The 27,592-nt window shown below is 46.4% G+C and overlaps 2 protein-coding genes and 1 long non-coding RNA gene across 5 annotated transcripts in view; 1 reads left to right on the forward strand and 2 right to left on the reverse strand.

Annotated features, from left to right (window-relative positions):
- si:dkey-9i23.16 (uncharacterized protein LOC571915 homolog) overlaps positions 1–23,541 on the forward strand; it is a 69,485-nt gene extending 45,944 nt beyond the window's left edge. For 2 of the 3 annotated variants that reach the window (XR_005098343.1, XR_005098342.1), the window contains 2 exons: positions 6,631–6,783; positions 23,085–23,541. Coding sequence is in view for 1 of the 3 variants with exons in the window: in XM_037255153.1 (XP_037111048.1) it covers positions 23,085–23,192 (108 nt within the window). In the remaining 2 variants the exon portion in view is untranslated. The remainder of the gene's footprint in view (positions 1–6,630; positions 6,784–23,084) is intronic. The other variant, XM_037255153.1, reaches the window with a different exon arrangement.
- The window catches only part of LOC119124718 (syntaxin-3-like), an 81,115-nt gene continuing 60,022 nt past the window's right edge, over positions 6,500–27,592 (reverse strand). Inside the window, exon 10 of the mRNA XM_037254944.1 lies at positions 6,500–6,821. Within this exon, the coding sequence (XP_037110839.1) occupies positions 6,693–6,821 (129 nt within the window). The 3' untranslated portion in view covers positions 6,500–6,692. The remainder of the gene's footprint in view (positions 6,822–27,592) is intronic.
- On the reverse strand, positions 10,323–26,083 carry LOC119125005. Its single transcript, XR_005098402.1, has 3 exons — positions 26,070–26,083; positions 15,448–15,450; positions 10,323–10,418 (listed from the first exon to the last, which is right to left on the reverse strand). It is a non-coding gene; the product is annotated as an uncharacterized LOC119125005 (long non-coding RNA).

Consider the following 27,592-nt stretch of genomic DNA (forward strand, 5'->3'; position numbering starts at 1 on the left):
AGAGAACGGTTGAAGATCCGTGCAAAGGTGGGCTCCAGCTGCTCAGCGCAGACTTTCAAGCAGGAAGGTGACACGCCGTCTGGGCCCAGTGCCTTCCTGGTCTTTTGTCTCCGGAACATCTGGCGCACTTTCTCCTCGCGGACCTGGAGTGCGGGCGCGGCCTCTGCAAGAGAGAGCAGTTGTGGGGAGAGGTGAGTATGTAGATTGTGCTGCAGGAAGTCCCGTTGTGTGGGAGGACCGATCAAACCTGCAGTAGAACCTGTTTAGCTGGTTAGCAAGCCTTGGGCTCTCCACAGGACGGGGGGTTCGTTTCTTGTAGCCCGTGATGCTCTGCAGACCTTTCCACACTGTTGAGGGATCGGGATTGGCAGAGAGGTGTCTCTTCAGGTTCTCCCCGTAACACCTCCTGGCTTTCCTGACCTCCCGGTTCAGTGTGTTTCTGGTTTGCCTGAACAGGTCGCGGTCGCCGCTCCTGTAGGCCTCCTCCTTGACTTTGCGCAGCCTCCTGAGGTTCGGTGTAAACCAAGGTTTGTCGTTGTTGTACGTGCAGAAGGTCTTAGTCTGCACACACAGATCCTCACAAAAACTGATGTATGATGTGACAGTGTCAGTGAGTTCATGCAAGTCTGAAGTTGCAGCTTCGAAAGCTCCCCAATCGGTGCAGTCAAAGCAGGCTTGGAGGTCCTGCCTTGACTCCACTGTCCACTTCCTCACAGTCCTCACCACAGGCTTAGAAGTTTTTAGTTTCTGCCTGTAGGCCGGGATCAGATGAACTAGACCAGTAGTGGCCAACCCGCGGCTCGCGAGCCGCATGCGGCTCTTTGGCTGATTTCATGCGGCTCTTCAGGAGATTTCACATGACAAGCGTCAAAATGCTTGGCTGGCGCTGCCATTTATTCCCCCTAGGTGGCGGTGGTGCGCTGACCAGTTGAATTGTTTTGAGTTGAAAAGAAGAAGAAGAATGACGTACTGATGACAAATGCGCGCGTTCATTTGAGTTGTAAATAATTTGTTTCGAGTTCGCTCTCAAAATGGCAGGGAAAAAAAGCACAGCCAAACGAAAATATGAAGAAGAACACAGGACGTTTTTAACAGAGTGGGAGAGTTTATATTTTTTTGTTGAACGTAATGGCAAGCCATTCTGCCTTATATGTCAGGCATCATTAGCGCATTTGAAAGCTTCAAATCTTCAGCGTCACTTCAGCTCAGTCCATCCTAATATCGACCAGGAATTTCCAAAAGGGACTGAACTTCGCAAGCACAGGTTGGTCACTTTGAAAAGTCAGGCAGAAAAGCAGATGCATTTTTCCCAAAAATTTACAAACCACTCAGAGACCGTAATGCTTGCATCATATCAACTGGCTTGGAACATTGCACAGGCTAAAAAGCCATACAACGAAGGCGACTTCATTAAAGGGTTAGGGTTATTGAAAATTGTTATATTTCTGTTTGTGGACTTGCTTGAACTGAGAGTTTATGTGTGCGTGAGACAGTGCACACAATGTTAACTGTTAAATAACTGTCATTATCTTGGTGTGGGACATATTCAATAAATCTGGCTGAGCAGAGGCCTGTGTGTGTCTGTCTCTCTCTGTCTGCGGGGGGGGGGTGATGTGGCTCTTTGGGATGACAGTCAAAAATGTGGCTCTTCGCCTCTGACTGGTTGGCCACCCCTGAACTAGACAGTGGTCCGAGAGTCCTAAAGCTGCACGAGCCGCAGAGTGGTATGCATCCTTGATCACGGTGTAGCAGTGGTCCAGAGTCCGTGCCCCTCTGGTGGGACACGTTATGTGCTGTCTGTATCTGGGGAGTTCGTGTGCGAGGTTCGCCCTGTTAAGATCACCCAGAACAATGATTAGTGAGTTTGGTAGAAGTTTCTCCATGTCTGTTACCTGGTCAGCCAGCATCTGCGTGGCTTCACTCGCACGTGCGTGTGGTGGAATGTAAACAGCCGCCATGACGATCGAGGAGAACTCCCGTGGTGAATAGAACGGCCGGCAGTTTATGAAAAGTGTTTCTAGGAGAGGGCTGCAAAACTCTTTCAACACCGTGACATCAGTACACCAACGTTCATTAATGTAGAAACAGAGACCACCTCCCTTTGATTTTCCGGAGAGCTCCACGCTGCGATCTGCTCGCGTTAGCCGGAACCCCGCTAGCTCCACGGCGTGGTGGGGGGTTCGTTCGCTGAGCCACGTTTCCACAAAGCACAGCGCGGCGGATCTGCTGAAGTCCGTGTTCCTTGAAGTGAGGAGCAGCAGTTCGTCCATCTTGTTCGCCAGGGAGCGGACATTCGCCAGATGAATTGACGGTAGGGCAGAACGGAACCCTCTCTGCCTCAGCCTTACGAGTGCTCCGGCTCGTTTTCCGCGCCGCCGTCGTCGTGCTAGCTTGTACAGCACCGCCGCTCCGGCTAGAATCTCCGACAAACAGTCTGAATCGGAGAGAACAGGAGAGAAAATACCAGAAGACTGTCCGATGTTTAACAGCGCTTCTCAGGTAAAAGTGATCCAGGATGGACAGCAGAGGACACAGAAAACACACAAAATAAGACAAATAAACAGAGAGCGACCCACCGTGGCTGCCATCCGCGGCGCCATCATATGACGTCATATGATAGATAGATAGATAGATAGATAGATAGATAGATAGATAGATAGATAGATAGATAGATAGATAGATAGATAGATAGATAGATAGATAGATAGATAGATAGATAGATAGATAGATAGATAGATAGATAGATAGAGTTTCCAGGGAGCTTTGCCCTCTGAGCCCCCTCTGGGGCATTGCCCCTGGCCCCCTGCGGCCCCCAATGGGGACCTGTGCGCCCTGTGGCCCCCAATAGGGGCCTGTGGCCCCTGGCCCACTGCGGCCCCCCCAGTGGGGCATGCGGCCCCCAGACCCCGGCTACTTTTCAGTGTTTTTTTTCATTTGCCGTTCTCATCCCTGGTTGATGCTTCAGAGCTTTTCCAACCATTGCTCTCAAATGAGTCAATTTGTTAATTTCTTTCCAACCCCTTTTCTTAATGTTTGTAGCTGTGAAACAGTCCGTAACATGACAGGGGTCCATCACCAACCTCAAGACCTCCGTTCTGTGCAGACTAAGGATATGGGTTACTGGAACCATGTCCTGTGGTCTGATGAGACCAAGATAAACATATTTGGTTCAGATGGTGTCCAGCGTGTGTGGCGGCATCCAGGTGAAGAGTACAAAGACAAGTGTGTTTTGCCTACAGTCAAGCATGGTGGTGGGAGCGTCATGGTCTGGGGCTGTATGAATGCTGCTGGCACTGGGGAACTACAGTTCATTGAGGGAACAATGAATGCCAACATGTACTGTGGAATACTGAAGCAGAGCATGATCCCCTCCCTCCGTAAACTGGGCAGCGGAGGAGTATTCCAACAGGATAACGACACCAAACACACCTCCAAGACGACCACTGCCAAGGTGATGGACTGGCCAAGCATGTCCCCAGACCTAAACCCTATTGAACATCTGTGGGGCATCCTCAAACGGAAAGTGGAGGAGCTTAAGGTCTCCAACATTCACCAGCTCCTTGATGTCATCATGGAAGAGTTGAAGAGGATTCCAGCGGCGACTTGTGAAGCTCTGGTGAACTCCATGCCTAAAAGGGTTACGGCGGTGCTGGAAAATAATGGTGGCCACACAAAATATTGACATTTGGGTCCAATTTTGACATTTTCAGTTGGGGTGTACTCACTTTTGTTGCCAGCATTTTACACATTCATTGTTGTATTTTGAGTTACTTTGAAGTAACAATACATTTACTTTGCTATCGAAGCTCTACAGCAGGGGTCGGGAACCTATGGCTCGCGAGCCAGATATGGCTCTTTTGGTGACTGTGTCTGGCTCGCGGACAAATCTGACATTTGTTTACACAATTGAAGTCTAAATAATTGTGTTATATTATCAAAGTAAAAAATAAACCTACTGAAATAAAAATGTTAAATTAGCGTTCAAAATATAAAATATGATCATGTTTGCAATCTATCCCATCTGTTTTCTACCGCTGAAATCCACGGTTGCGTCATATCAGCCAATCCCAGCTGCCCTTCGGTGTACAGAAGGGTGACGCCAGGTCGGACAAAAAAAGCTCGATTTTTATCGGACAATACGGTGCCTACGGGGTCGTGAGAGGTAAAATTCCATCCGCTTTATTTAAAATTTCAGCTAGCTAGCTGGTGTTTGCCAGGCAAGCAAGAAAGATGGCAAGAGAAAAAAAGATGACGATTACCGAACATTTCAGAGTGAGTGGACCGAAGAATTAGCATTTGTGGAGAGAGGAGGCTCTGCTACGTGCCTCATATGCAATGACAAAATTGCATCAATGAAACGCTCCAATATCAAGCGCCACTTTGAGACACGACATGCTACATTTCCAACCAAATACCCAGCTGGAAACAGCAGAAAGAGCTCCAGAGGAAGGTCCAATCTAGTCAACAGCAACTCCGTGTATGGACCAGACAAGGTGACTTTAATTCAGCTAGTTTTGCTGGCGCATTAGCAATTGTGAGGAACGGATAAAAGACAATGCCTCTCTCAGCAAGAACCATTCACGATCGGGCCATTATGACTGATGAGAGCCTCAACGCCTGCATGAAGCTCAACCTCACCGCATATCAATCAGACTACAAAGCCATCAGCAAAACAATGCAACCCCAGAAGTCTCATTAATGGTGAGGTTTTTTTTTCTAGGTTTCCATATAAAAACTTTATTAAAAAGAATACATTAGTACACTCAAAAGTTGTTGGGCTTAATTCAAATACATGCATTTAATTGTATTTAGCGTATTGTTTTTTTTAAATGGTATGGCTCTCTCGGGAAATTATTTTTAAAAAATGGGCATTTATGGCTCTGTCCGCCAAAAAGGTTTCCGACCCCTGCTCTACAGTGACTACTTAACATTGTCTCAAAGTGTCATTTCCTCAGTGTTGTCCCATGACAAGATATAATTAAAACATTGCAGAAATGAAAGGGGTGTACTCACTTTTGTGAGATACTGTATATATACATACAGGGTCCGGCAAAATGATCTGACACATTTGTAGGTTTAATAGAATGCAAATAAATTAAAGAAACAAATACGTTTTTTTTATTTTCGAAAAGTACATATAATGCCATCTTGTTGCGTTTCATTTTCATTTTGTTTTCGAATAATGTTATTTTGGTCTTACCGCTGCCACATTTTCTGGAGTTCTGGCGGTGCGAGGTCAGACGGTTGATTTTCGTTTCAATGCTTATCCGCTGGCTCTGAAGTTAGTAACCCATAACAAGATCGTGTTTCAGGTATGCAGGTACGGGATCATGTCTATCAAGTCTGAAGCGCAAACGAAATGCTCGTTTTGTTGCAGTTACAGATTCATTCATGATAAACGTTTCCACAATAAAAGCGCGATGCTCACCGGTCCAATTCATGTTGGCAACTGAAACGAAACAAAATAACATTATTCGAAAACGAAACGAAAATTAAACAAAACAAAAAGGCATTATATGTACTTCTCGAAGATACAACAACTTTTTTGTTTCTTTAATTTATTTGCATTTTATTAAACCTACAAATGTGTCAGATCAGTTTGCCGGACCCTGTATATAGATAGATAGATAGATAGATAGAGAGAGAGAGAGAGAGAGAGAGAGAGAGAGAGAGAGAGAGAGAGAGAGAGAGAGAGAGAGAGAGAGAGAGAGAGAGAGAGAGAGAGAGAGAGAGAGAGAGAGAGAGAGAGAGAGAGAGAGAGAGAGAGAGAGAGAGAGAGAGAGAGAGAGAGAGAGAGAGAGAGAGAGAGTTCGGCACGGCCATGGAGCCAGGCCTTGTACACATGGGGCCCGGCCAGGCTCAACCTGAAAAGGAAATTTCCTTTCCCATGGGGTCACCACCTGTGGGAGGGGCCAAAGGGCTCGAATGCGCAGTGAGCTGAGCGGCGGCCAAAGGCGGGGACCTTAGCGGTCCGATCCCCGGCTGTAGAAGCTGGCTCGAGGGACGGGGAATGTTGGCTCGAGGGACGGGGAATGTTACCTCTCTGGCAGGAAAGGAGCCAGAGCTGATACCAGAGCTGTGGTACCAGTCCCGTAGAGAGGGGTTTGACTCTTTCCTGCAGCAAACAGTGTGAAAATCTGTCAATTGAGCAAGCTCAAACTTATTGTTATTGCAAGATTCATCGGACTACATAAACATCGACTTATCATCATTAACTTACTTTAATAGGAGTGCTTTTAGTGGTCACCCTTAAGTTTCTGGCTGCTTCATTGTTTCAGTTTTTGGCGACTTGTTGCATCCACTCACACACTCGATCCAACTTTCACACAATACATTGTACGTAGTCAAATCAGGCCTATTTTCATCATTAGTGCAGGACTCTAACTCGGCTATTTCTTTTTCTTTCTGAGATGTCACTCTTTCTCGGATGGTCTCTCTCTTTCTCTCTCTCTCTCTCTGACTGTCAAAATTAAAAAATATACCGCACCACACAAAAAAGCCGCAAAATTCAAGTTTTTTTTTGGGGGGGGGGCAGCTTACAAACAATGGTTGTGGTTATCGACTTTATGATATTGCATTTTCAACTGTGCTTTTTTTTTTTTTAACACGTCTGATGTTTTCCCTCTGCAGCTTCAAGCTTGGGCCTTCAGTAATGGAGTAGGCTTGCTGTGTGCCCTGCTTGCCTTCTGTATTTACTGCTTCCACCTCAGCAGTGTAAAAAGCAAAGATCCATGCCCGAGAGAGTCCATTGATGAATATGGTTGTCCTGAGGAAGTCCTGCTTGTAAGTTTCTTGATGCCGTCAGACTGCATTTTCAACACCTGAAATATGAAGAACAAGTATGATTGTACTTTGACTTACCAGTGCTCCAACTTACAAGTTTTTGGAATTATTAAATGTCGTCAATTGATTTGCTTGTACAGTAATCCCTCGTTTTTTGCTGAGGTTACGTCCCGACAAGAACCCGTAACAGGTGAAATCCGTGAAGGAGAAATCTTTATTTCCATTATTATACAGATATAACACTGAAACCAAAGGACTTGTTTTCAGGCCAAGCATTTGTTTGCCAAAGAGAAGTAAACACTTTCTTCCAGGTAACTACAGTAAAATAATCATTTTAATCATCAGTACGTACTCTATAGTGCGCCTCTGCGGCCTGTAGTGTCTTTTTCATCTGGAGCCATAACACAATACAGGTTGGAGGTTGACCTTCTGACCACGTGGTGCAATGACAACAACCTCCTGCTGAACGTCAACAAGACCAAGGAGATTGTGCCGAAGAAACCTGCCCCGTCCTGCTTCAATGACTACCACTCCGTGGCACTGACGCCCATCATCATGAAGTGCTTTGAGCGGCTTGTCATGGAGCACATCAGATCCATTCTACCCCCCACCATAGACCCCTTCCAGTTTGCGTACCGAGCCAAACGGTCCTCTGAGGATGCCATCTGCTCGGCCCTCCACTCGGCCCTCACCCACCTGGAGAGTAGGGACTCGTATGTGAGATTGCTGTTTGTGGACTTCAGTTCTGCCTTCAACACCATTGTGCCACAACGACTCATCTGCAAACTCGCCAAGCTGGGCCTCAGTACCTACCTCTGCAACTGGCTACTAGACTTCCTCAGTCAGAGACCTCAGGTGGTACGTGTTGGCGACAAGATCTCCGCCAGCATCACGCTGAGCACGGGGGCCCCCCAAGGCTGCGTGCTCACTCCGCTGCTCTTCACCCTGCTGACGCATGACTGCGCTGCAACCTACAGCGCCAACCGCATAGTGAAATTTGCTGACGACACGACTCTGGTGGGTCTCATCACCAAGGGCGACGAGACTCAATACAGGTTGGAGGTTGACCTTCTGACCACGTGGTGCAAGGACAACAACCTCCTGCTGAACGTCAACAAGACCAAGGAGATTGTTGTTGACTTCCGGAAGGGTCACACCCGACACCTGCCGCTGACCATCGACGGTGCTGTGGTGGAGAGAGTGAGCAGCACCAGGTTCCTGGGGGTGCACATCAGTGAGGATCTCTCCTGGTCCACCAACACCGCATCACTGGCGAAGAAGGCCCAGCGCCGCCTGTACTTCCTGCGGAAACTCAGGCGAGCGTGTGCTCCTCCGGCCGTCATGACTACATTTTACCGTGGCACCATTGAGAGCGTCCTCTCCGGTTGTATTGCTGTTTGGGGTGGTAGCTGCACTGACTACAACATGAAGGCCCTCCAGCGCATAGTGAACACGGCTGGTAAGATTATTGGTGCTTCACTCCCCTCCTTGAAGGACATTTACACCTCCCATCTCACCCGCAAGGCGACCACGATTGTGAGTGATGTGAGTCACCCCGCTCACTCTTTGTTCGATCTTCTGCCCTCTGGGAAGAGGTACAGGAGCCTGCGCTCCCGCACCACCAGACTCACCAACAGCTTCGTACTACAGGCTGTTAGGATCCTGAACTCTCTCCCCCCTTCTGCGTAGCGTCCTGTACTTTTGCGCTATATTCTGACTGTCTGCTGTATGCACACTTGCTCCGTTTTGCTCCTCTTATTTATTTATTGTGTTATTTGTTTATTTATTATTTATTCATCACTCTTATTATTCATTGTTTGTGCCTTCTTGTTTTTATTTTGTGTTGTTTGCTTGTATGTATGTCGTGTACTGTGTCTTGTCAGCGTGGGACAGTGGAAACGTAATTTCGATTTATTTTTGTGTCGTGGCATGTGAAGAGGTTGACAATAAAGCAGAATTTGACTTTGACAATGCACTGTGAAAAAAATCCATGAAGCAGTGAGGCCATGAAAGGTGAACCGTGGTATAGCGAGGGATGCCTGTATTGCAAGCCCAAAAGTCAACACATTATTACTAGAATTACTACATGAAACTGGTCTCACTATCTATAAACAAAAACAACATAAAAACAACCATAGCTGCATATAAATGTATGTCCATGGAGTAAAAATTAGATAGCAATATGAAAAATAGTAATATAAAAACAATACACACCAGAAAGCACTAAAACAATGCAGGGTCCTATGTTAAGTCAAAATCCATAGAATAAAATTGTGTCAAGACAAATTTAAAAAATGGACAGATACAGAACAGGAAGTCATTCCAAACAGAGGCACTGGCAATAGAAAAAGCTTTATCTCCTCTGAGCCTCAGCTTAGTCCCTGTTACCTTCAGTAGTGTCAGGTCAGACCAAATCGGCAAGTTTCTCCAGATGGTTTTCTCCAGGGTCCCCTTAGGCCAGAACTGCTCCAAGGCTCCAGTCCAGACGACCCCACTGGTCTGTGATAAAGCCTGAACCGCAATCGGCGGCTATTCGGGGAAACAGAACCGCAATCGGCGGCTTTTCGGGGACAGAACCGCAATCGGCGGCAACCCGGGGAAACAGAACCGCAATCGACGGAAACTCGGGGAACACACTGGGGACCTGGCCCGCAATCGGCAGCAACTTGGGGGACAGAACTGCACTCGGCGGCGTTCAGGGGCCCAGGGCCACAATCGCGGCACACACTGGGGACCTGAACCGCAATTGGCAGCAACTTGGGGGACAGAACTGCACTCGGCGGCGTTCAGGGGCCCAGGGCCACAATCGCAGCACACACTGGGGACCTGAACCGCAATCGGCAGCAACTTGAGGGACAGAACTGCACTCAGCGGCATTCAGGGGCCCATGGCCACAATCGCGACACACACTGGGGACCTGAACCGCAATCGGCAGCAACTTGGGGGACAGAACCGCACTCGGGCGGCAACTTGGGAAATACAGAACCGCACTCGGGCGGCAACTTGGGGCACAGAACCGCACTCGGGCGGCATACAAAAGTCATCGCCGCAATCGGCGACATTTGAAAGCCCAGACCGCGATCAGCAGCATTCGGAAGGCGGGGCTGTGGCAGCAGCAAGAGCCACCACGCGCCGCAGCAGTGGGGCCAGGGACGATCGCGGGTACGGCGCAGCTGGCTTGGAATCTGGCGACGCCCGCGGGTCCTGCAATGCTGGGGTGGAGCCTGGTGGCGGCCGCATGTCTGATGGCGCCGGGAGGCACACCGATGGCGGCCGCGGGTCCGGCGTCGTGGCAGCGAAGTCCGATGACGGTCACGGAGCCGATGGCGCCGGGAGGAACTCCGATGGCGACCGTGAGTCCGGCGTCGCTGGAGCAAGATCCGATGGCGGCCGTGGAGCCGGTGTCGCTGGAGCGAGGTCCGATGGCGACAGCGGAGCCAATCGCGCTGGAACAAGCTCGGACGACGGACGTGGATCGGGCGTCGCTGACAGGAGCTGGTGGTGGAGGGAGGTCCAAGCGCTGGTCGCTGTAGTGGTCGGGTCATTCTGTCACGGACGGAGCAAGGCGACCAAGTGCAGCTTGGACCAGGGTTTATTGGCGGAACTCAAAATACAGACTCGGTAAACTGACATAACTCACTAACGAAACCAACAACAGGACTGACCGAAAAAGACGTGAAACAAAAAGACAGGGTGACATTACCAATGACAGCAACAGGAACCAAAAAGACATCATGACATTAACAATGATCCGACAGGGAGTGACACACAGACAGGATTTAAATACAAGACAGGTAACAAGAGGCAGGTGAGAATGATCACACTAATCATGGGCACACAGGAGGGGAGGGGCGAGCACACAGACACACGGACAGAAACTATGACAACCTACATATAAAACAACCAGGGACGAGTCGTGACATTATATCTCTCGGCTGGATTGGGAACGCCTTGGGATCCCTCTGGAAGAAGTGGCTGCGGAGTGGGCAGTTTTATTCTTTCCTGCTGAAGCTGCTTTAGTGCTTTACGGTATTTATTGGTTTTATATTACTGTTCTTATATTGTTATCTGATTTTTACTCAATAGACATAAATTTGTATGCAGCTACGGTAGCGCATTGATTGCTGTGCTAGCAAGAGTCCCAAACAGCCCCCCCACCCCACCCACAGCAATCAACTGTACTGATTCCTCTTCTTTTTATTGCGCTGTGGGAGTAGCAGCCCCCACGCAACAGCGCGGAAGTCTCTAACAGCCACATTCTGCCCTGCCAGTGAAATATGGGATCCACCGCTGGACCCCTTTGTTCAATTTAGGTGATTTTTCCACTAGTGCCTGTGAGTCTCAAACCCCAAAGTTTCATACTGCATTATCATTGTTAACGCCTGCAGCGTCATCCGGGATAAAAAGTGCCATGTGTTCTTTTGATCAGTTGGGGGATGGGGTGGGTGGTCGTATATCAAATCATAAGGGGCGCATTGACGAGTCCCCTGAAAAACTCTTTAAGTCAATTTTTGTATTGTATTGTACTTGAGTGGGTTTCTGTTGTGTTGGAGCGGGCCTTGTCCCTGCACCACCTACCTCTCTGTGAGATGTGCAGTGACGAATGAGTTCCGTCTGGTTCATGTCGACTGTTTTCTGATCGTCAGTGTGCAGCTGTCCCACGACTTGTATCATTGGTTCTGTCATATCAAGTGCGACGTGTGGATACAGTGGCGGCGCAGACTAAACAGATATGTTTCATGATTTGTTGTCAATCGGGAGAGTTAGATATGATCATGTTTTCTCAATTACCCCTATTCCTGCATTTACAGGCATACTCTCTCTGGTCACTGGGATTTGCTCTTCAATTGTCACATATGAAATCCTTAATGAGTATTTTGCAGCAGTGTCGTAATACTTTTGACGTCAGTACGTTCTACAACAGTAGAGCACATGCTCCAAATGCATGCCACCTGTTCTCATCTCAGACAATAACAAGGAAATACGACTTGGCTCATTCTACATCAATGAGTTTTGCAAAGGCAGTGGCCCCCACATTCGTAAAATGCACACTAGATCTCCCTTCTCCTTTTTCTACCTGTTTCTTTATTTTCATTTTCTGTTTCCTCATTACCTCTTCCTTCTTCATTCTTTCTTTCACTCAGTTACATATTTCCTTCTCTGCATGATGCAATTTATGTTATCTCCTTTTTCTGTAATTTACTATTTCTGTGATTTTTCTTGACCTTATTTCTGTCTTTCTTCCCTAACCCAAGACTTGAGACAAAATGTCTGCAAACTTCCCCTACACAGTAGTCATAGTAAAAAAAATTCAGAGTGCTCTAGTTGGATCGAGCGAGATATCCAATCGATTTCAGAGGGCCCCAAAACTCCCCTATGTGTGTTCCCCCTACTTAACACCAATTGATTTACCTCAATACACACTTTAATATAGCATGGTCTATATGCAGAACTTCAAGGGCTTCTGCTTACCTTATTTTAACAGTTTTATATAGTTATGTACGTATATATTTACTTGAAAACACAGGTTATAGTGTTAAATTAATAGAGCAAGAAACACTGCTGAATGTTGTCCGCCACTGCTCAACGGCTATCTCTTTATTTAAACGTTTTACAAAAAGGACATAGACATCATGACTATACAATATTGGCTTGTCCCATTCACATACTTTGAACAGCATGAACAATAATGTATTATTATTACTGTCTTGTTAGACATCTACAGATTTTTGGTTCACAAAAAACTCAATTACACACAATGATAATACAACGCGGTCACATCCCAACGTAATAATAACATGTAAAGTACAGTGGTACCTCTACTTACAAACTTAATTGATTTTGCCATTGGGTTTGTATGTAGAAACGTTTGTAAGTAGAAGCAACGTTTCCCATACGAATCAATATAAAAGCAAATAATGTGTGCCGGACTATCCAAAAAGTCACACTTTTTGCCTTTTACTATGTGCAAAACACACAGAAAACTAAGACAACAGTTTTAGTTTTGCTTTTTCAAAGTTTTGTTACAAAAGATAAATGTTACTTTATTCTTGACTTCCTAACTGCTTGGGGAGTGGCGAACCTGTTCTAATTTTCTATACTAGCTAAAAATACCCCAGAGAAAAGACAGAAAAAGTCAGGCTAATAAATGGCCGACTGGGGCGTTGGTTCAGAAGTCGAAAATGGGTTCGTTAGTAGAAGCAAAAAAATTGCGAGGCTCCGATTCGTATTTCAAAAAGTTCCCCAAGTATAGACGTTCGTAAGTAGAGGTACCACTGTACTCAAACATATTGTAATGCTGATTTGTAAGGCTTTACGCACCTGAAAAAAAAACAGGTTAAAGCGTTAAATTAATTGAGCAAGAAACACTGCTGACTGTCGTTCGCCACTTCTCAAGGCTATGAGAACTGTCATCGTATTGGCGATTGATTTGACCCACATGCAGGAAACCAACTCAGAAGTTCAGAATGAGTGATGAGTGTTTATTGGAGGAGATGCGGTGGAGGCAGAGCGGGAGGATCTGAGCCAGGAGCAAGGAGCAGGAGCAGCAACGGCTGAGCGTGTGGAGTTCAGCCAGACGGGATGGATCTTGGCGGGTGAGCTGTGGAGGGAATCTGCGAGCAAAATACACAAGACTTGGTCAGAGGATTCGACGTGGCTGTGGCGGACATCTTACTGCAGACCGGAGGATCAGGAGAACGTGGCGTCGATGAGCAAGAGGTTATCGAGGAGCTAGAGCAGGGGTGGGCAAACCTTTTGACTTGCAGGCCGAACTGGGTTCTAAATTTGGACCGGAGGGCCGAACCAGGAGCAGATGGATGTAGTGTTTGTGTGAAGTCATATAAACGACCTGTAAAGGTCATTGCATAAAAGGTTTTGGCCTTTAGTAAGTAGTAAAGCATGGATATTCAAAAAACGTTTTTTGAAAACAAATGCATTTATTAACAGCATTAAAAAAAAAAATTCACTAAAAAACTGCTATCAGTGATTCTCATAAAATACTACACTGTTATTATGAATAACAGTCTCCATCACTTCAGTGCCTGCAGGTCAGATTAATGAAAGATGTTTATCTTATGAGATCACATCAAACGGCAAACATTCTGACCAAATATATTATCTTGAAGAATCGGTGAAAGCATACATCCAAATAAAGTAATCTAAACGGCAACACGGTGAGGGGTATCTGAAAATCAGAGCAGAGTTTTAACTCACAAGCACCTGGTAACAGAGGTGAGGAAACGGGAAACACTTCCTTAAAGTAAGCCTTAAGAACTTTACAGGTTAAGATTAGTCGCATACAGGTGGTGCATCAATGTCCTTGAGCATCCTGCATTGTTTGAAAATGAGAATGGTCGCTAGTTTCAATCCCTGCTATTTGTACAAATCATATTCAAAATTGATTTTTTTACAACAAACTTGAGAGCCTCCCCTTCATTTTTTGTGGGAACAGTGTTGTTGGTCTCCCTTTTTTGCTAGTGCGTCATAGTCTGGAGTAAAATTTGTTGTGGCAATTCTTAGGAGAGAGCCGAGGTGTTGGTCCGTTTACCTAGATCTGTGACGGGTTGATGTTGATGTTCATGTGGCTGAACGACACGTCGCGTACGTCGAGCCAAATTGGCCACTCTTTTTTAAACACTCGGCACTCAGTGTCCACCTTGCTTTTCCTTGGGCGACTCATTTTAATGGAAGGATTCCAGGGGAAGTTTGTGGGTGGCTTTAGCGTAAAACTGTATCTGAAAGCTCAGCGCGCGAATTACAAGAATGCTGTCGTCACAGCCCACACTCTAAATTCGGTACTGATACAAATAGAGCGCGAGTGCGCCATGTCCGTACTACTGAGTACGTACACGCACTTGTGAGTGTGCACCGAGCTTTCTGACACGGCTTCCGGTAGTAAATGCGCAGGCGAGCAGTTCCCCATCTACTGGGGAAACGCAGTCATTGCAGGCAAAATGACCCAAAAAAATGTTTAATAATACAATTTATTCAGGGTTGGCGAGCCGGATTAAACGGTCCCGTGGGCCGGATGTGGCCACGTAATTTGCCCATACCTGAGCTAGAGGCACAACCGTGGAGGTGATCACAACAGGTAGGACACTCAGGCGACAAGCGGTTGACAGCGTGCTCCTTAAGAGCTCTCCTTTAACGAGCCTGATGAGCCGTACCTGGGCCCTCCGCCAGTCTACTCACGGTTGCTCCCTGTGGAAAAAGGAGGTACACCACCCCGGACCCTGACACCACCCCGCCCCCTCAACGGCCGCCACCCGGCGGCCCAGAAGAGGAAGACGGGAGCGATGACCAGTAGTCCGAGATGAGGGCAGGATCGCAGACGTAGGAACGGGGCACCCACGACCGGTCGACGAGGTACTGCCACCCACGGCCACGCCGACGGGCATCCACGATCCGTCGGACCGGGTAGACCGGGTCTCCACCAAGATCCCGGGCAGGAGGCAAGGCCTCGGCCGGAGGAAGGAGCGCGCTGGACTCGACCGGCTTAATCTGTGAGACGTGGAAGGTAGGATGAACCTGGAGGCTCGGAGGCAGACGGAGACGGACCGCTGAGGGACTAATCACCGCCAGAATCTCATACGGCCCGATGAAGCGGGGGGCCAGTTTCCGTGACACGGACTTGAGGGGGACATCCCGAGAGGAAAGCCAGACCTTCTGACCTGGGGAATAAAGCAGTGCGTGCGTCACCGGTCGGCATACCTGCAGTTCTGATCGATGGAGCGGCAAAGGGCCTGGACTATCTCCTATAAAATGATCGTAACTGACTAAAGTTCGATCTAACACATTGGTACTGCTTACTTACTATGTTTCCCTTCCATATCGATCCGTAAATTTACTCGAAACATTAACGGAGCAGCTTATTTTGAAACGAAATAGCCTTGTACGTATAGCAGCTATCATTATAGCATTAGCCACCCCCAAACTCCCATGAGCCTCAGCTCGCAGACTCCCATGAGCCTCAGCAAAGTGTCGTGGCAGCCCCCTGTAAACAATCAAATTTCTCAAGCTCTCTCCCATAAAAGTGATCGGAACCGACTAAAGACTGATTTAACACATTGATCTGCATTTTAAGGCGCACTGTGTTTTTTTGAGTAAATTTTAAGTTTTTAAGTGCGCCTTATAGTGCGGAAAATACGGTAATTATTGCATTACTTTTTCAAAAACGTTCAGTTATGTAGAAGAACGATTGTCAACTGGTGGTCCATGGCGGTATTTCAGGTGATCTGCGAAATTGGAAATGGACAAATATTTGTAACATTTTTAAAAATAAAATGTATTCATTATTTAGGCTTGATATATTTTCTTGCTTTTTTTTTAATCATTTACTCATCCAAATTATGTCAAATGTCACTGAGATTCACAATATGCAATTACATAAATAGCCTGTGTAGGTCTGTCCTCCGTCGGTGCAAAATGAAATAATATTCCGCCAAAGCAGTGGTCCCCGAGTTGCTTCTTGGTGATTATGATGGTCCCTTGAATAAAACCAGTTGAAAACCTCTGATGTAAAACAATTCCAATTTTTGAGCATGTGTCAATCTAATTGCATAGAGTGTAACAGCATAGGCCAGTACTTAATTTAACTTAATATTTAAAATAAGAATAAAATATAATAAATTGTCACACAACTCCCAGACAATATTTCACATTGACCAGACCCTGCACACTTCTCCATTTTTTTTACGGCAAAACTCCTCTGATGAGAGAAAAAAAAGTTATAGTACGGAGTGGCTGACACTATATCGTAATGTAAACAATGTTGCATCTTCATACAGTCCAAAATCTGAAAAACAAAGGATAAAATAAAGACATACCAGGTATGCCAAGTTGCTCACTCAAAATCCCCGAAGCCTGCACCCGTTTCGTTTTATCCCAGTATAGGTACAATAAAGTACTGTACAGCTCGGGATGAGCATGGACGTCGACAATGATCATTGTTTTGTTTTTGGACCGCAGAGTGTCACGTGACACATTCCCGAAGCTGATTGGCTGACGCAAAGTTATGAAAAGAACTGATGACAAATGGGAGCCTGGAAACAAATCTAACTGCCAACAGTGCGGACCAAATTCTGACACCGATCATACAGGGATCAAACATCCTGTACTAGGGCGTTTGATACTCTATACCCCTGGACCACCTGGCACAAGATCATCTGGGGTACACGCTGTCGAACACTTTGTCCCAGGCCACAAAGCACATGTAGGCTGGTTGAGCATATTCCCATTCACCATAAGTACTTGGCTGAGCGTGTGGAGATGGTCCACTGTTCCACGGCCAGGACAAAAAACACACTGCTCCCTCTGAATTCAGCTGCCTGACAGACCCTCCTCTCCAGCACCCCTGAATAGACCTTACCAGGGAGGCTGAGGAGTGTGATTCCATTCTTGGAAATCATCCTCCAGTCCCCCTTCATAATAAGGGAACCACCAACCAAGTCAGCCAATGCAGAGCCAATGTCCCTGGATTCCATTCAATGTTGCATAGAACCTTTTTAATCACCTGGGTGACCTCAAACCCCGAGATGGAAAAGCCTGCCTCACTCCTAATTACCACTGACTGCAGAATGGATGCTCTCGTACGTGTTGCTTCCTCCTACGAATGCTGCAAGGGAATGAAACATTGGAGTGTACGAGTTAATTCACACCAGCTGTGGTGCGTTTGTGTTCCAATAATAACATGTCATGTATCTAGAAAATACAAACCTCCAATTTCAGCTAACTACATAGCTTAACATGAGTCGGACATTTAAACACAAAAAAAAAAACGAGCTCGAAAAATATTAAATATAATAAAATAACACTATTTACCCACAAAACATTCTTACCGATGGTAGAAGAGGTAAACTTAGAAATAATGTCTAAAAGGCATATGAATCTGAAGGAATGGATGGCTGTTGTTTACAAATAGCTCTCTGTATGCATCGATGTTATCACGTAAAATCAACCCTTCAGTGTGAACCCATGTTAGCTTGTGGTCTCACCAGGACATGCACCGCATTCGCATTGCAGTCGGTGTACATTGCAGTCCGTACGTCTTTCATACAGATACCACAGCATTTGTACAGCGGTCAGTGTGAATTAGGTGTCAAAACCCAGTGTTTGAAAGGAAAGGAATGTCGGGTCAATTGAGATCTTATCCTCCCCACCAATGAAACTTGAAAGTGTAATTCATCCTATTACCAAAAGGTGGCAGCACCACCCCTCTCCGCTCATTTCTGCCATGGCGACTGCAAAGAAAACAAGGAAAGTTGACATTGAGGGCCGTCGCTTTCAAGAGAAATGGGAATTACAGTCAAATCTCGGTTTTCGAACGTCCCGGTTCTCGAACAAATCGGAATTTTAACAAAAAATTCTAGATTTTTTTGCTTCGATTGTCGAACAAAATTCGGAGGTCAAACCTCGCGAGATAAGCCGAGATGAGCCGAGAAGACCCGAGAGAACCCGACCGCGCGGCCCGGATGCCGACTGACTCCATTGTTATTGTATTTTCGTTACTTTGAGGATTGTATTAACCCCTAATCATGCCTCCAAAGAAAGCAAGTGGAAGCAGTAAAGCCATCCTAAAACACAGACGCTCTTAAAGCAATGCGACAGTGAGCGCCCAGCGCGCTGCAGTTGCGCGATCAGACCAAAATAAGCTCCCTGCGCACTGAGGTCCACTTAAATTTTGGAAAGTACACCAGGACTTTAAAAATATTTTCTAAATTTCAGCGACGGCTCTGTCACAATAATGCGATCAGCGCAGTGCAGTTGCGCGGTCGGCGACGTGCTACAATTGCGCGTTCGGCAGTGCGCTGCAGTTGCGTGATCGGACAAAATTAAGCTCCCTGCGCACTTAGGTCCCCTTAAATTTTGGAGAGTACATCAGGACTTTAAAAATATTTTCTAAATTTCAGCGACGGCTCTTTCACAATAATGCGACCAGCGCGGTGCAGTTGCGCGGTCGGCGACGCGCTTCGGTTGCGTATTCGGCGGTGCGCTGCAGTTGTGCAATCGGACAAAATTGCGCAAATGAAAAAATGCTTAAAAAATGCAGGTTTTTTTGTCTTGGAACGAATTAAAAGAAAGTCCATTATTTGTAATAGGAAAATAGATTCGGAATTCGACCGATTCACTTCTCGAACCGTCGTCTGGAACGGATTGTGGTCGAAAACCGAGGTTTGACTGTACAAGGAACACAGATGAACATCGTTTGTTTGTTTGTTTGTTTGTTTGTTTGTTTGTTTGTTTGTTTGTTTGTTTGTTATGGACAGTGCATTACGAGCACAGAAGTTCAAAGTTAAAAGTTAAAGTCCCAATGATCGTCGTCACACACACATCTGGGTGTGGTGAAATTTGTCCTCTGCATTTAACCCATCCCCGTGTGATTTTGATCCATCCCCTGGGGGAGAGGGGAGCAGTGAGCAGCAGCGGTGCCGCGCTCGGGAATCATTTGGTGATCTAACCCCCCAATTCCAACCCTTAATGCTGAGTGCCAAGCAGGGAGGCAATGGGTCCCATTTTTATACTCTTTGATATGACCCGGCAGGGGTTTGAACCCACAACCTTCCAGTCTCAGGGCGGACACTCTACCACTAGGCCACTGAGCTGGATCAATAACAAAACACCACTGGGGTATGATAACTACGCGATATGGGCCATTGCTCCACATCACACATTTCCAGGTCTCACGGCAGTTGCTCAAATTAGTATTGAAGTCCCCCAGCAGACTAGGGAGACCCCAGCGGGAGCACTCTCCTGCACCCCCACCTATACCCTAAATTTTCCGCAATAAAACAACAAAAGCCACAACCAAACCCTCTCCGAGAGAGTACCCCTGACGCCAAAAATCCAGTGCCGCATGAAGGCAGCGGGGCAAAGCTTTTGGGACCCCCATCGCCCGATTGGGGGGAAACATCGGAGTTGCAAGGCTGGTGTGGCGTTGCGTTGCACACCGGCTCCCGAAGCCCTCGGTTAAACCTGAGGCGTTCGATTCAGGCGGCTGCTTGGAACGTGCTCTCGCTCAAGGAAGACTCTGACGTGCCTTGCTTGTCTGCAGAGCTCCGCAGGATGGGCATTGGAGTGGCGGCCCTCTCAGAAGTGAGGCGGCCTTGTTCGGGCGAAACCAGAGTGGGTGGTTACACCTACTAGTGGTCGGGCCGGAGCGATGGCCGGCACCTCCAGGGGGTGGCCATGGCGGTGGTCTCGCAGGTGAAGGAAGTCACGCCGGTCTCAGAGCGTATTATGCGACTGCGCCTCACTCACTCGTTTGGCTGTTCTCGCTCCTACCGGGGTGAGTGAGCTCTCCATGAAGGAAGCCTTCTACGCCGAGCTCAACTCGGCGGTGGACGCGGTCCCAAGGGGGGGATACCCTGTGTTAGAGTGGTGCTCACTCTAACTTCTTTGCAACAACCACACTGGAGACAGTTTGCCCTTTAGCACTTGCAAGTGGAGAAAACGTTCGTCACGCTGTAGCATACAGAGGTGTTCGATAGCAGTCTGCCCTTGGTCTCTTGCAAGAGAGTATTTATTGAGAGAAAACAGGGTGGGGGTAAGCATGGACAGGTTTGGTGAACAAATCAGAGCAGGGGGTCTTAGCACTTTGTCTTACGATGTTGGGGAAAACAGAACAACTTTGATTCCTTCCTCTCCAGCTAGTCAAGCAGTGGATGGGGACTTAGCACTTTGTTTTACTACGTTGTGGGAACAGGACAAGTTTGGTTAATCATTAGTCTACATTTCCAACATAATCATACAATCAAAATAATCTGTCAACCCTAACACCCTGATTGTCCTTGGGGACTTCAATGCTGTCACAGGCACCTCCAGGATGGCTACGAGGCGTGCATCAGTCCTCACAGCTCTGGAATATTCTCCGACAGGAAACGCGACACCAACTCCTCCCTGATGCTGGACTTTGACGGGAGTCATAAACTGAGGGTTGGTGGTTCGTGGTTTCAGAGGCCGGATCCGTGAGGGTGGACTTGGTATTCTATAATACCGGCCACACCAGGAAAATCAACCACGGTGGTGTATGGTCCCTGCAGCGGGCCTGTCGGGTGTTCCGGAGTGCTGAGTTCTTCATTACTGACCACCGGCTCCTCGTCGCCACGCTACAGCTCTGTCTCAAGGCCCCGAGAAGTCGGCTGGCTACGGGAGCCTGACGTGGCTGCAGCATACGTCAGGAGTCTGGCTGGGAGGCTTGGGGGGCTGGACTCCTCGGTGGGTCCTGCAAGCAATGTGGGAGGGGTTCAGACACTCGATCCTGGGGACTGCCAAGGAGAGCATACCTGAGATACCCAGGAGACGTCGGGGTGGCCTATCCGTCAGGACGGCGAACATAGTTGAAGAATGCCGCAAAGCTAGGCTCAGTGGGCATGCCAATCGCTACAGGTAGCTGCGCCGCAAAGCCATTCAGGCTGCGCGACGGGATCAGGAGGAACGGGTCCAGGGTCTCTGCGAGAGGGTTGAGTGTCACCTGATTACAGGTGATGCCCGCCCCTCTTACAGGACAATCCGGGAACTTCGTTTGACCGGACCCCGGCCGCGAAGCTCAGCTGTGCTGACAGCAAATGGTACAGTCCTGCAAGAAGAGAACGGGCTGAATCGCTGGGCCAAGTCGACCCCCCCAGCTGCGAGATATCCGCGGACGGAATCCTGGCCCTGGCGCCTTCCCCTCCTATCAGCACTGATGTGCCCAGCCTTGAGGAAGTCCAAAAGGCATTGGGCCAGCTGGGGGACGGAAGAGTGCCGGGGAACTGTGGTATCTACGCGGAAATGCTCCGTGGGGGGGGCGCCCTTGAGGGGTTGCACTCCCTGCTCTGCTCTGTGTAGCTCGAGGGTCGACTGTTGTTCCGATATGGAAGGGTGATATCCGGGAGTGCAACAATTATCGGGGGGTTTACCCTCCTCTCAGTGCCTGTCTTCGCCCATGTACTTCTGAACAGGATGCGCCACCACCTGTTAGGACACCAGCGACCTGAGCTTCATGCCTAAGAGGTACACCGTCGACCGTATCCTCGCTCTCCGCGTCCTGACAGAGCGCCGCGTCCTGACAGAGCGCCTTCAAGAATTTGATAGAAAGCTGCTAGCAGCTTATTTCAACTTCAAGAAGGCGTTTGACTCAGTTAGTAGAGACGCCCTGTGAAGACTCCTAGACCTCCGGGGGATCCCTCTGCATCTCGTTCACCTTGGCTCTGTATTCCGGTACTGAGTGCTGTCAGGCACGGCGGCGCCGCCATTGATTTCTTCCCAGTTGATACTGGGGTGAGGCATGAGTGCGTGCTTGCGGCATCGCTCTTCAGCGCTTGTATGGACTGGATTATGGACCGTATCGTGGGGAGGACGGACTGTGGAGCGTCATTCGGCAACATCCGGATCAGCGATCTGGACTTCGCAGATGACGCAGTGAACTTTGCGGAGACACTGGATGATCTCACGGGGCCCCTTGAAACGCAAGAGAGAGAAATCAAGCAAAGCCCTTGGGTCTACGTGTCACCTGGATCAAGACAAAAATCCAGGCATTCGGCGAGATTCTGGATGGTGCTATTGAGTCGACCGACGCGGCAGGCGAGAAGGTTGAGATCTTGGAAGAGTTCACTTACCTCGGCAGCATGGTTCACTGCTCCACCTCGTGCAAGCCAGAAGTCGATCCTCGACTTGGCCTTGCACAGGGAGTGATGGGCTCACTGAAGAAGACCGTGTGGCGCTCCCAATATCTGAGCAGATTGACTAAGCTCCGCATCTTTCGCTCGCTAGTCATGCCTGTCGTGCTATACTGAAGTGAAGCGTGGACACTGACCGCGGGCCAAAGACGACGGCTGAACACTTTCCTGTGCACCCCGCTTCGCCGCATCCTTGGGATCCGTTGGCAAGACCGTGTGTTGAACCAGACGGTACTGGAGAGGGTGGAGATGAGGTGTGTATGCAACAGCTTCTACGGCCACATGGTTCGCTTCCCGCGGACGAACCTGGCTAACAGAATAATCTGTGAGCCGGACCCGAAAGGCTGGAAGCACCCTGTAGGGAGGCCACATGTGCGGTGGTTGGCACAGCTTGGGAATCTTCTGAAGAGTATTGACGTATCAGGCCCGGCGTGCACTCTGACCTATGCCAGACGGTCACCAAGCAAGTGGAGGAGGATGGTGAGCGCAGCGAAGCGAAGCGCAGCGAAGCGCCGCCGCTGCGCGTGCCCCCATACCTGACCTGAATGACACTGGGATTGTGACATTATATTGTGACCCTCCTACTAGTCTGTGGAGTGGTCAACTCACATCTTGTCTTTTTACTATAGTATCTTTCTATTGCAGGCATACTGCTGGGGTGTGACACTGCTGCTCCTGCTTTATGACATTGGTGCCATTATCCTCCACTTCCTCATGTCAGTCTACGCTCTCAAAGCCCTCAAATCCAACTGATATCTGGACACAGGCACACTCATGTACAGAGAAATATTAAACAGAAACAACAACTTTTCTTATTTGTATACAAGTACAGATTGACTGGCTAATTGATCATATAAAATGTAACAGAGCATGAATGAAATTTATTTCTGACTAGTGGTGCAGCCTATGGGTCACTGAGCCTAATATAAAAACATAGAGCATTGTATTGACTTGTAATTATTAACACATTAAACGGACAGAACCTTGGTTCACCAGCATAAAAAAAAGTTCAGTCTGAAGTTAAAAAAGGTTTTCTTGTCTTACCCCTTCTCTATAAACACATATTACAGTAATGAAAATGAGTCAAAACAAAAAAGAAAAAAAAAACGACACCTCTCTACATTGTACAGGGTCCGGCAAAATGATCTTACACATTTGTAGGTTTAATAAAATGCAAATGCCGTATTTTCCGCACTATCAGGCGCACTTAAAACCTTAAAATTGACTCAAAAAACAACAGTGCGCTTTATAATGCAGAGCGCCTTATATATGGATCAGTTGATGAATTTGTTAATCCATACTGGTTGTACACAGCGCTCTGCCAAAATGTTTCAATACGTTTTAGTACGACTAGTAAATTACAAGGTCGCATCCCTTCCCTGCATTACGGCAACCGTGGTCAGGGGGCGTCACTGAATAGCTGTTGTAACCGCGAGGCTATTTTATTTAAAAATAGGCTGTTCCGTTAATGTTTTCGAGTACGTTTACGGAACAATATTCAATGGAATCATAAATAAGCAGCACCAATGTGTTAAATCAGTCTTTAGTCAGTTCCGATCACTTTTATGGAAGAGTTTGAGAAACGCGATTTTTTACAGGGGGCTGCCATGACACTTTACTGAGGCTCATGGGAGTCTGCGAGCTGAGGCTCATGGGAGTTTGCGGGTGGCTAATGCTATAATGATAGCTGCTATACGCACGAGGCTATTTCATTTCAAAATACCGTTTTTTTTTCATGTATAATGCGCCCCCATGCAATGTTCCCTTGAATTTTTCATGTATCTGGGCATACACACAAGCTCCCTGAGCAAACTGAGGACTACTGTGAGCAACATCAGATATGCACGCTTTATTTTTGAATAAGTAATTTGGTCCACTTAAAAAAAGACAAAAATCTGAAAAATGGGATGTGTAGATGTTATACAGTATGTGAGAGTCCTGCTTTGGCCATGGGAAGAGTCCTGCTTTGGCCATAGGAAGAGTCCTGCTTTGGCCATGGGAAGAGTCCTGCTTTGACCTGGCTGAGGGTCCTGTTCTGGAAGATATGAGACATATACACCTTTCAGACATAACATTTTGCTCACATTAAAACATTCACATTTTGCACAATGACTTGTGCTGTAGCTTGTGATACAGTGCAAATTCCTGTAACACTTTGTCTGTAAAATATCTAATTACACAGTTTTTCTTGGCATTTCTACTACCCATAAATGATCTAATAGTAACAACATTTAATGATTAATATCCATAAAGACAAAATCTTAATAACCGTCACTAGAATATGCACAAATCTGACTTAAATTTTACCTTATTTTTCACGTCTGTCCTTCTCACTTCTCCAATGGTTGTACACTTTGTCCAGGTTGATGGCTTCGTCTGCTTCTTGCTTTGACTTTATGCGCATCAGCTGGTCCAAATGTGTCACTTCAAGACGATTTCTGGATTTTGTTTTGATATGATTCATTAAACTAAATCCTCTTTCACAGTTGGCATCGCTGCATGTTTTGCAGAGTAGACCTTTCTCACTTGAAAAAGAAAAAATCTCACCCAATTTCACCGCTTTTTCTTCAATTTGCACATACTCCGACAGCCATTCCATCTTAAAAGAACTGCATTTCTTTTTTACTGTGGCTTGGTGAGTGGATGTATCGCTGCCTGTTCGTTTCGCCAGGATGCGGGGTTTGTATTAGCATCAATTAACCTGCTAGCTAACCTGCACGGCGCATATAGGCAGGGCCCAGACGCAAGCACCGTCAATGCCATGATTGGCTTCGTACCGTAAGTGAACCGTATCGTATCATTGGCTGGACACCTGTCACTCACTGAGTGAGAAACAAAAAAAACAATATTATTGGGCGAATTAATTAGATTAGGTCTAATATTAATATAATATTATAATTGATATAATATATTATAATATATTATAATCTAATATTAACACTAATATTAATTAATTAGATTAGGTCTAATATTAATATAATATTATAATTGATATAATATATTATAATATATTATAATCTAATATTAACACGTTATGTTGATGTTGTTTATGCGCTGGATAGATTTTCTTGTGCGCTGAGAATGTGCGGGCAGTGCGCGATTGCGCACGCGCGCAGTTTAGAGGGAACAATGCCCCCATGTATAATACGCACCCTAAAAATGTCATGTCGATGCTGGAAAAAAGCCGGTACCCATGTATAATACGCACCCAAATTTTGACTCCTACTTAAGTCCGTAAACGTAAAATTATTTCAGACAAAAGATCATCTTTGGGAACAACCGAATGTTATTCTGCCGGTCAGTATCACTGCGCATGCGCTAGCAAACTCGATAGCGGAGAAATGTTTCGGATTTGTGTAGGGTACATTGTGACAGCAAACGAGCAGGTGATCGAGCAAGCGTCTGATACGAGAGCATTGTGTTCGTATGGAGCGTGTTTGAAGTGAACAGCAGAGACGAAAGGAACAAGGCAAAGTGTTGTGAAATAAAATATTACCTGTAATACGCATTTAGGTTTAGAACTGAACTCTCGCTCTTTAGTATATAGCTGACGTGTCTTGCACATCCGTTCTGCGCATCTGTAATGGCGGCCTCCGTATGATATCCGGTTTGCGATGGAGATTAAAAAACAAACAATATTTGACAATAACACACCATCAAGGATTGCACCATCGCATCAAACGATGTGTCGTCAATTATGAATTTCACTGACTAAGTGTGTTGGGCAGGATGGCTGAATGCGATGCGCGATTAACAACAAACAAGAAGAAAGGTGATTTCAAGTTTTATTTCGAGGGAGATTTTCTTCAAAAAAAAAAAAAAATTGTACCCATGTATAATGCGCACCCCAGATTTTAGGACAATAAATTTGTTAAATTTTGCGCATTATACATGAAAAAAAACGCTAGGCTGCTCCGTTAATGTTTCGAGTAAATTTACGGATCAATATGGAAGGGAAACATAAGTAAGCAGTACCGATGTGTTAGATCGAACTTTAGTCAGTTCCGATCACTTTTATAGGAGATAGTTTGAGAAAGCGATAGTTTACAGAGGGCTCATTGGTTATTGGCTAGTGGATGCATACCGCAACCCTAGTCAACCTCAGTTTGTTGCAGTATAGCTTCTATTTTATGTGCCTTTTAATCCGGTGCGCCCTATATATGAAATAATTTCTAAAATAAAAAAATTATTGAGGGTGCGCTTTATAATCCAGTGCGCCTTATGGTGCGAAAAATACTGTAAATTAAAGAAACAAAAAAGTTTTATTTTATTTTCGAAAACTACATATAATGCCATTTTGTTTTGTTTTGTTTCATTTTCGTTTCGTTTTCGCATAATGATTTTGGTGAGCGATGCTCACCGGTCCAATTCATGTTAGCAACTGAAACGAAACAAAATAACATTATTCGAAAACGAAACGAAAATGAAATGAAACAAAACAAAAAAAAAGGCATTATATGTACTTTTCAAAAATAAAAATAAACTTTTTTGTTTCTTTAATTTATTTGCATTTCTTTATTTGCATTTTATTAACCCTACAAATGTGCCAGATCATTTTGCCGGACCCTGTATATACGACGTACCGTAATTTTCAGACTATAAGTCGCTCCGGAGTACAAGTCGCATCAGCCATAAAATGCCCAAAAATGTGAAAAAAACATATATAAGTCGCTCCGGAGTATAAGTCGCATTTTGGGGGGCAATTTATTCGACAAAATCCAACACCAAGAACAGTCATGAACGAGCAACAACAGGCTAAACGATAGGTATGCTAACGTGACATAAACACAAACGAAGAGCTGAGAACGGCCCTGACGTAAAATTCTGAGTTATTCAAAAAACTATTACATAAATAACACGTTAATAAAACCATCTGTGTCACTCCAATTCATTAAATCCATCGATCGTCCTTTGTCAACAACGCGTGCGCGCCGCTGACGGCGCTTGCACTTCAAAATATTCCACAGGCCCATATAACGATATATAAATTATATATCAAATAACTATTACCGTTTTTTTCCATGTATAATGCGCCCCCAGTATAATACGCACCCTAAAAATGGCATGTCGATGCTGGAAAAAAGCCTGTACCCATGTATAATACGCACCCAAAGTTTGACTTTTTATTTTTTTATTTTTTTTTATTTTTATTT

This window comes from Syngnathus acus, chromosome 1 (assembly GCF_901709675.1).
Source record: "Syngnathus acus chromosome 1, fSynAcu1.2, whole genome shotgun sequence".
Lineage (NCBI taxonomy): Eukaryota > Metazoa > Chordata > Actinopteri > Syngnathiformes > Syngnathidae > Syngnathus > Syngnathus acus.